The following is a 10,061-nucleotide window of genomic DNA, read 5'->3' on the forward strand; positions in this document are numbered from 1 at the left end:
TGCCTCTGCTTCGCTAGTGCTGGGATTAAAGACATGCGCCACCATCACCTGTCTACAAAATCTAAGTGGAGAGCATTGGCTCGGTGGTTAAGGGCATTCTTCCAGCACACCTGGGTTCCACTCTCAGTACATAAATGGCTGTTCATAATTGTCATAGGGCTAGTCCCAGGGGATCCAATGACCTTATCTACAAGCACCAGACATGCACATGGTGCACTAACATAGATATAGGCAAAATACCCACACAATACAGTAATAATACATTTAAAAATACAAAGATAAGGTGCTGATAAGATCTTTCCTTGGAGCCAGGTAGTAGTTTAACTTATGAGCAAATTGTATGCAAAGATGTGACAGTAAGAAGGCTGTGCAGTGGGGAATGGTGGGATATACCTGTCATCAGACACTCAGGTGAGCTTTCAAATTCTGTTTGCACTGCATAGTGAAAACCTAAAGATAAATAGTTTTGTTCTTTTTCTAGAGAGCAGAGTCTCGTGTAGCCCAGGCTAGTGTCAAGCTACTGACCCTGTCTCCACCTCCCCAGTGCTGGGATGATAGAGCACCACCGCAATTGGTTTATTTAGTGCCAGGGATGGAGCCCAGTGCATGCTGGGAAAGCTGTCTTAGTCAAGTTTCTATTGCTGTAATAAACGCTATGACCAAACGCAACTCAGGGAGGAAATTGTTCATTTTATCTTACAGCTTGGAGTCCTCCACTGAGGGTGAAAGACCCCCACTATCCTTATTGCCTGTTTAAATTGCTCTTGCTAATTTGCCAAGGTCAAACTATGAGAAAAGTACAGGAGGGAACCAGGTGCTGCTCTCATCCAACGCCAACCAGATATCTGTGGTCTGCAGCTTGGACTAAAGCAAGGTCAGCAAGACAGTGTCCAGTATGCTGAGATAGTCATAACTGAATTCTTTGTATTCTTTGTGCCCAACCCGAATAACCAACTGTCCTTGGTTAACTACAACTGCAACATTTAGATGAAACAATGAAATCCCTGTAACCATGCTTCTGCTTCTGTAAGCCTGCTTCTTGCCACCCCAACCCTATATAAACTGCCTGAGTTTTAACCTCAGCACGCTCAGTCCCCCCAAAAGACTGAAGCGTCCACAGGTACCTGTGTAAACAATAAACAACCTCTTGCACTTGCATCCAGTGGTCTGGTCTCGTCTCTTGGGGGCAAGGGCCTTCCCCCCTGACAGGCTCCAAACTCTTGGGGTCTCTGGGGGTCTTTCATTGGAGGTTCCACCGAGATTGGAGACCCTTCCCCCTAGAGACTGACACTGACACCCACCGGGAGGTAAGCTGGCCAGCGCTTAATTTCTGTTCTTTGTTGTCTTGTTCATATGTCTTTTACTTGTTGCTTGTTGCGCAGCGATCGGTAATCGGCTAGGCTAGTCGAGTCTGTAGGCGGCTTGAGAAGGAGCTGACGAGCTCGGACTTCTACCCGCCACCCTGGGAGACGTCTCAGGGATCTGGGGTGCCCGATTTTTCGGGGCCCACAACGAGTCCCGGGGATTCGTGGTTTTGGAGGGGCCAGAGGGGGCTTAAGACCCTCTGTGCCTCCAACTCAGTATCTGGTTTCGGTTTTACGCCGAAGTCGCGCAGCGTGTCTCTGTGCCGGCTGTCTGTGTGTTCTGTTTGCCTTGTCTATTTACTTGCTTCTTTATTTTGAAAAAGACATGGGACAATCTGTAACTACCCCTTTGAGTCTGACCCTAGGTCACTGGAGCGAAGTCCAGGGCCGAGCGCACAACCAGTCAATGGACATAAAGAAAAAGAGATGGCAAAACCTCTGTGCTTCTGAATGGCCGACATTTAACGTCGGCTGGCCCCGTGATGGGACTTTCGACCTTGGTATTATCTTGCAGGTGAAGGAACGAGTCTTCGATGCCGGGCCCCACGGACGCCCTGACGAGGTGGCCTATATTGTCACCTGGGAAAATCTGGCCTCTGACCCACCCTCTTGGGTGGCTCCCTTTGTCACCCCCAAACCCCCTTCCAAATCTCTCCCCAAGACTGATGTGGCCCCCACTTTCACAGGGACCCACTGCTCCCCCTTTGCCTTCTTCTGTACCACTCGTTCCCTCTCAGGCACCTGCCAAATCTCAATTATATCCTGTCCTCAAGAAAGAGAAAACCCCTCACTCCAAATCTATTCTTCCTGCTGATGAGTCTGATCTTATAGATTTACTTTCAGAAGACGGAATCACCCCCCCTTATCAGCCCCCTACCCAGGGCACTGTAGGTGGCGGTGATGCCCGGCATAGGGGTCCGGACAAACCAGACAGTACCAGTACCACTCCTGCCCTGGACTACAGACAAGAAGAGACTACTGCAGACTCCCCGGTAGCTGGCAGACTCCGTGGTCGAAGGGAGACAGCCACAGAAGGAACCTCCCGAGCCTTTCCCCTGCGCCAGACTGCTGGACCAGGAGGCCAATTTCAATACTGGCCTTTCTCGGCGTCCGACCTCTATAATTGGAAATCTAACAACCCCTCCTTCTCCAAAGACCCTGTAGCTCTCTCTAATCTAATTGAATCCATCCTAATAACCCATCAACCCACTTGGGATGACTGCCAACAGCTTTTGCAGGTCCTTCTAACCTCAGAAGAAAAACAACGTGTCTTCCTGGAGGCGCGAAAGAACGTCTTAGGAGATGATGGGAGACCCACTCAGTTGCCTAATGAAATTGAGGAAGCTTTTCCCCTAAATCGTCCTGACTGGGACTTCAATACTGCTGCAGGTAGGGGACACCTGCGCCTTTATCGCCAGTTACTCATAGCGGGCCTCCGCGGCGCTGGACGCCGTCCCACGAATTTGGCTCAGGTAAGACAGATAACCCAGGGACCGGAGGAAACTCCGACTGCATTTTTGGAGAGGCTAAAGGAAGCCTACCGTATGTATACACCCTTTGATCCTGATAGTAACGAGCAAAGGGGCAATGTTTCTATGGCTTTCATTTGGCAGTCGGCTCCAGATATTAGGACTAAGTTGCAGAGATTAGATAATTTACAAGATTATAGCCTGCAGGATCTGGTAAAGGAAGCAGAAAAGATCTTTAATAAGAGAGAAACACCTGAGGAAAAAGAAGAAAGACTTAAAAAGTTGCAGGAGGAAAGAGAGGACAAGTTAAAAAAGGAACTAGAAGAGAGGGATCATAGAAACCGGAAAGAATTAAACAAAATTCTGGCCACTGTAGCTCAGAATAATCATAGTGCAGGAAGTCAGGAAAGAAAGGGAGAAGGAAGGAGGCCCAGGGTAGATCGAGACCAGTGTGCCTACTGCAAAGAAAAAGGCCATTGGGTCAAAGATTGCCCTAAGAGACCTAAAACTCAGAGGCGTGGAGACGGACTCCCAAGACCAACTCAGCTTCTAGCCCTAGATGAAGACTAGGGCAGTCGGGGCCAGGAGCCCCCCCCCCCCTGAGCCCAGGCTAACCTTAAGAGTCGGGGGGCAGCCAGTCACCTTCTTGGTGGACACTGGAGCCCAACATTCAGTTCTCACTGAAACGAACGGGCCATTGAGTACCAAAACAGCTTGGGTACAAGGAGCCACCGGAGGAAAACAATACCGATGGACCACGGAGAGAAAAGTTCATCTCGCATCAGGTAAAGTCTCACATTCCTTTTTGCATGTACCGGACTGTCCATATCCATTACTGGGTCGAGATCTACAGACTAAATTAAAAGCCCAGATCCATTTTGAAGGATCAGGAGCTAAAGTCTCTGGCCCACAAGGGGCTCCACTTCAAATATTAACTTTACAATTGGAAAATAAATATAGACTTTTTGAAAAGCCTCCTGAACAGCAGGAAGAAATGGACTTATGGTTAAAACAATACCCCCTGGCCTGGGCAGAAACAGGAGGCATGGGACTGGCCATACAACAGCCACCCCTAATAATTCTCCTGAAGGCAACAGCCACCCCTGTCTCAATTAAACAGTATCCCATGTCAAATGAGGCATATCAAGGAATCAAGCCTCACATTAAGAGACTATTAGACCAAGGGATCTTGATCCCCTGCCGATCCCCATGGAACACTCCACTTCTGCCTGTAAAGAAGCCAGGAACCGGGGATTACAGGCCAGTCCAAGATCTTAGGGAAGTCAATAAGCGAGTGGAGGACATTCACCCCACGGTGCCAAATCCCTATAACCTACTAAGCACCCTGCCTCCTACTCATCCCTGGTACACTGTCCTGGACTTGAAAGATGCTTTCTTCTGCCTGAGGCTGAGCCCCCAGAGCCAGCCTTTATTTGCTTTTGAATGGAAGGATCCAGAACTGGGCATTTCAGGGCAATTGACCTGGACACGCCTACCCCAGGGGTTCAAGAATAGCCCCACTCTCTTTGACGAGGCCCTTCACCAAGACCTGGCAGATTTCCGGATCAAGCATCCATCTCTGATCCTGCTGCAATACGTGGATGACCTCCTCCTTGCAGCCACCACTGAACAGGACTGCACAACAGGTACTGGGGCCCTATTACGAACACTGGGGAACCTGGGATATCGAGCCTCTGCCAAAAAGGCTCAAATATGTAGACAGGAAGTCACCTATTTGGGATACAAGCTAATGGATGGGCAAAGATGGTTGACACCTGCCCGCAAAGAAACTATATCTCGTATACCCATTCCCCAAAACCAACGCCAACTTAGGGAATTTTTGGGGACTGCAGGCTTCTGTAGACTCTGGATTCTGGGGTTCGCAGAAATAGCAGCCCCCCTTTACCCACTAACCAAGCAAGACACACCTTTTAAATGGACTGAGGAACAACAGCAGGCTTTTGATGCTATCAAACAGGCCCTGCTGTCCTCACCAGCCCTGGGCTTGCCAGATGTCACCAAGCCTTTTGAACTCTTTGTTGATGAAAAACAGGGCTATGCAAAAGGAGTCTTAACCCAAAAGTTAGGACCCTGGAGACGGCCCATTGCCTACTTGTCTAAGAAATTAGACCCAGTTGCATCAGGATGGCCTCCATGTCTCCGGATGGTGGCAGCGATTGCTGTTCTAATCAAGGACGCCACCAAATTGACTCTGGGACAGCCAATGACCATACTGGCACCACACGCAGTTGAGTCCCTCATCCGTCAGCCACCAGATAGATGGCTATCTAACGCCCGTCTAACTCACTATCAATCCCTGCTTCTGAATGTAGACAGGGTTCAGTTTGGGCCAATAGTAACCCTGAACCCAGCCACCTTGTTACCGCTGCCAGAGGGACCAGTGTCCCATGACTGTCAGCAGATACTTGCAGAGATGCATGGAACACGGCCTGATCTGTCCGATCAGCCCTTGAAAGATGCAGACTACACCTGGTTCACGGACGGCAGCAGCTACTTGCTAAATGGTGAGAGACGGGCAGGGGCTGCAGTGACGAATGCCTCAGAGGTCATATGGGCCACTGCACTCCCCGGAGGCACCTCTGCTCAGCGAGCTGAACTCATTGCTCTGACTCAGGCTCTCCAGATGGCAGCAGGTAAGAAGCTTAATGTGTACACTGATAGCCAGTATGCCTTTGCCACTGCCCATGTCCATGGAGAAATTTATCGGAGAAGGGGCCTTTTAACATCAGAAGGCAAAGAAATCAAAAATAAAAATGAAATCTTGACATTATTAAAGGCCCTGTTCCTTCCTAAAAAAAATTGAGCATAATGCATTGCCCTGGACATCAAAAGGGGGAAAGCCTGGAGGCAAAAGGAAATCGCCTGGCTGATGAAGCAGCCAAACAAGCAGCCTTAAGCCCCCAACTATTGACTATTAGCATATTGACTGAAAAGGAAACAGCTAAGACTCCAGATTGGGACTATGATGAAACAGATTTGGACATTGTTCAGAAACTAGGTGCAGATTATGACCCCAATCGGCAATGCTGGGTCTACCAAGGAAAGACTATACTGCCTATAAAAATGGCAAAAATGTTAATAGACCACCTCCATAAGCTGACTCATTTGAGTGCCAAAAAGATGAAAACTTTGCTAGATAAACAAGAAATTGGAACTTACCTTCCCAATCGGAATTTATTACTGGAACAAGTAACTGCTAACTGTCTGGCCTGTGCCCAGATTAACCAAGGAAAAACCAAACTGGATCCTGGAACCCGGCTTCGTGGCCATAGGCCTGGTGTCCATTGGGAAATAGACTTTACTGAAGTCAAACCTGGAATGTATGGTTATAAATATTTACTGGTTTTTATAGACACCTTTTCAGGATGGGTGGAAGCGTTTCCTACCAAACATGAGACTGCAAAAATGGTCACCAAGAAACTATTGGAAGAAATCTTTCCCAGATATGGGATGCCACAGGTAATAGGATCAGACAATGGGCCTGCCTTCGTCTCCCAGGTAAGTCAGCTGGTGGCCAGGTTGCTGGGGATAAATTGGATACTACATTGTGCTTACAGACCCCAGAGTTCAGGACAGGTAGAAAGGATAAATAGAACCATTAAGGAGGCTTTATCCAAATTAACGCTTGAAACTGGCTTTAAGGACTGGGTACAACTCCTACTTCTGGCTCTCTATTGGGCCAGAAACACTCCAGGCCCTCATGGCCTAACTCCCTTTGAAATCCTATATGACAGTCCACCGCCAGCTGTATCATTCTTTGATGCTGACATTTCTGATTTTGCAAACACCCCTTCCATACAGGTGCATCTATGAGCCTTACAGATAGTCCAAGAAGAGGTCTGGAAACCTCTGGCGGCCGCATCCCGGGAGGAACAAAGAACCTCTTGTCAGCCCCACTCTTTCCAGATTGGCGATTCCGTCTGGGTTCGGAGACATCAGACTAAAAACTTAGAGCCCCGCTGGAAGGGCCCCTACACTGTGCTCCTGACAACTCCCACCGCCCTGAAAGTAGACAGGATTGCTGCCTGGATGCATTTTAAATAGACTGGTACTGTTCAAAAATACACACACACACACACACACACACACACACACACTTGTCAGTTGTTCAGGCCCTAGTTTTGACCCAGCAGTACCAGCAATTAAAACAAATGAAAACTGAAAAACCATGAATAAAGGGTTTTATTCATTTTATAGAAAAAGGGGGGAATGAAAGACCCCCACTATGCTTATTGCCTGTTTAAATTGCTCTTGCTAATTTGCCAAGGTCAAACTATGAGAAAAGTACAGGAGGGAACCAGGTGCTGCTCTCATCCAACGCCAACCAGATATCTGTGGTCTGCAGCTTGGACTAAAGCAAGGTCAGCAAGACAGTGTCCAGTATGCTGAGATAGTCATAACTGAATTCTTTGTATTCTTTGTGCCCAACCAGAATAACCAACTGTCCTTGGTTAACTACAACTGCAACATTTAGATGAAACAATGAAATCCCTGTAACCATGCTTCTGCTTCTGTAAGCCTGCTTCTTGCCACCCCAACCCTATATAAACTGCCTGAGTTTTAACCTCAGCACGCTCAGTCCCCCCCCAAAAGACTAAAGCGTCCACAGGTACCTGTGTAAACAATAAACAACCTCTTGCACTTGCATCCAGTGGTCTGGTCTCGTCTCTTGGGGGCAAGGGCCTTCCCCCTGACAGGCTCCAAACTCTTGGGGTCTCTGGGGGTCTTTCAAGGGAAGGCAGGGCAGGAACTTCAGGCAGGAGCCTGGAGACAGGAACTGAAGCACAGGCCATGGAGGGGAGTGCGCTTCCTGGCTTGCAATGCCAGGCTTGTTGTTTGTTCTGTTTGGGATTTTTCAAGACAGGGTTTGTCTGTGTAGCTCTGACTGTCCTAGAACTCACTCTGTAAAACAGGCTGGCCTCAAACTCACAGAAATTCACTGCCTCTGTCTCCCCAGTGTTGGGATTAAAGGTGTGTACCTTAAAAAGCAAACAAACAAACAAATAGAAAACAGGCTATGACTGTAGACCAGGCTGGTCTCAAATTCAGAGAGATTCACATTCCTCGGCCTCCCGAATGCTGGATTACATCCTCCACAATCTACTCTTAAATAAACATCTTTTTTTTTCTTATGTGCACTTGTATGGTGATCAGAGAATGCTTTCAGGAATTGTTTCTCACCTTCTATCATCTGGGAACCAGAGCTCTAACTCAGGCCATTAGGCTTGGCTGCCAGGGTTTACTCACTGAGCCATCTTCATGGCCCCAGTATGGTTTTTTTTCTATCACACCACTGCTGAAAGTCTTTCCCTTAACCTTGGCTTAAACTCACTTTCATCTTGGCATTGTGCTTTATATTTGAGGAGGCAGATTTAAGGCTTGAGGTTTTTTGCCTCCATGCCTGGCTGCCTTTCAAACTACTCTATTTGGATGGTGGGGAGAAGCACACTTGGTCTATTGGCACTCCAAAAATGAAGGCAGGAAGATCAGGAGTTCAAGGCCAGTCTCAGCTACACAAGGAGTCTGAGAACAGCTTGGGCTACAGGAGCCTCCATTTCAGAAACAAAATATAATTCTGCAGCATTTACAGGGGATTTAAAGGATCTCTCAGATCCTGTAGTATTCCACCCACTACTAGGTGTTTACCTTAAGAAGCACCAGCTGCTGACAGTGTTTTGCCCAACCCTCTGCCATATACTAGATGAATCCTTTGAAATACACAGGAACACATGGCGACTCATACCTGCAACATCAGCACTGGAAGAGCATCTGAGGCAGGAGGATTACTGCCAGTTTAGATCAGCCTGGACCTACATAAATGAGCTCTAGGTTAGCCTGAGCTACAAAGGGAAACCTCAAAACAGCCAGCACTGCTCACACCGATAATCCCAGCACTCAGAAAGCCAAGGAAACAAGACAACTGCAAGTTCAAGGCCACTTTGAACTTGCTGCACAGTGAGCCGTCTCAAAAACCAGAAGAGGCCTCGAGAACACCTGAGGCCTGGCAATGAAGGGAGGAGGGCGCAGACTCAAGACTGCTCAGGATACTTGAACAAGTGACGCTTGAGTGTTCAGCCCTGACCAGGCATGAAACGAGAGCAGCAAAGAGTGAAAAGCTGCAGTGAGTCCAGGACAAGACACACATTGTAGACGTGTCTCATCAACTTCAGCTCAGCTGCACAGGACTGGCCTGTCCACAGTCAGGTGCAAATGAGAATGAGCTCATGAAGCCCTGCCCACAGATATGGCAGATATGGATTCTAGAAAGGGACAGTCATCGACTTGAGTTGTGTGCCTAAGGGTGAGCCCACCAGGCTCCAGTGAATAATTCCTGATCTGTAGAGATAGACATGCCAAAACAAAAAGGCATGAAAGTGGGAAAGAGAATGGGGGAATGACAGAGATGGGAGGTAGTAAGAGTAACCAGAATGCATTATGCATGTATGAAATTGCTAAAGGACCTGCGTTCAGATCTGGTCACTACCTCCTGCACCTACAACCCCTGCACTAGAGAGGCAGGCAGAGGACAATCATTAAGGCTTTCTGGCGGCCAGTGTAGCCAAAAACCAGTTAGCTCTGGGCTCAGTGAGAGACCCTGTTTCAAGGAATAACATGAACAGTGACAGAGAATATTTGGTTGGCCTCCTCCGGCCTGCACACATGCACTCACAGGCATGCACACCTGTGGACACATATATGCACACATGCACAAACCAAAAAGAAATGGGAACAGCAGGCCATCCAAAGCTGCACTGGAGACACTGATCAAGTGAATGTCCCAACCCTTAACAAGTGACTACCCCTCCCAACCCCCCTCCACCCCCACCAAGGGACATTGTGGATCAGCAAGCTCAGGGCACAGTAGCAGAGCATGTTGCTGGGCACGTTAGCACCCAGGAGGTCCAGGCAGGAGGGGTAGAAGTTCAAGGCCAGTCTGGGCTACGTGAGGCCCTATCTCAGTTTTGTTTTGATGTGTATGAATATTTTGCCTCAGTGTGTATATGCATGAGTGCAGTACTCAGAGAGGCCCAAAGAGGGTGCCAGACCTCTGGGACTAGAGTCACAGGTAGTTGTAATCCATTATGTGGGGGGTGCTGACAACTAAATCCAGGTCCTTTAAAAGAGCAGTCAGTAAGTACTCTTAACTCCTGAGTTGTCTCTCCAGCTCCCACCTCTATGCTCAGTTGATTTGGTTAGTGGAATCAGG

At 48.3% G+C, this 10,061-nt stretch overlaps 1 protein-coding gene across 1 annotated transcript; it reads left to right on the forward strand.

Moving 5' to 3' along the window:
* The first annotated feature begins 1,689 nt into the window (after positions 1-1,689).
* LOC127231299 (uncharacterized) lies at positions 1,690-6,915 on the forward strand. Its single transcript, XM_051196829.1, is given in 4 exon segments — positions 1,690-2,101; positions 2,208-3,415; positions 3,417-5,645; positions 5,648-6,915. Coding segments are annotated over 4 exon segments (5,100 nt in total). The 3' UTR covers positions 6,899-6,915.
* The last annotated feature ends 3,146 nt before the right edge of the window (positions 6,916-10,061 follow it).

This window comes from Phodopus roborovskii, unplaced genomic scaffold, assembly GCF_943737965.1.
Source record: "Phodopus roborovskii unplaced genomic scaffold, PHOROB, whole genome shotgun sequence".
In the NCBI taxonomy this organism is placed as follows: Eukaryota; Metazoa; Chordata; class Mammalia; order Rodentia; family Cricetidae; genus Phodopus; species Phodopus roborovskii.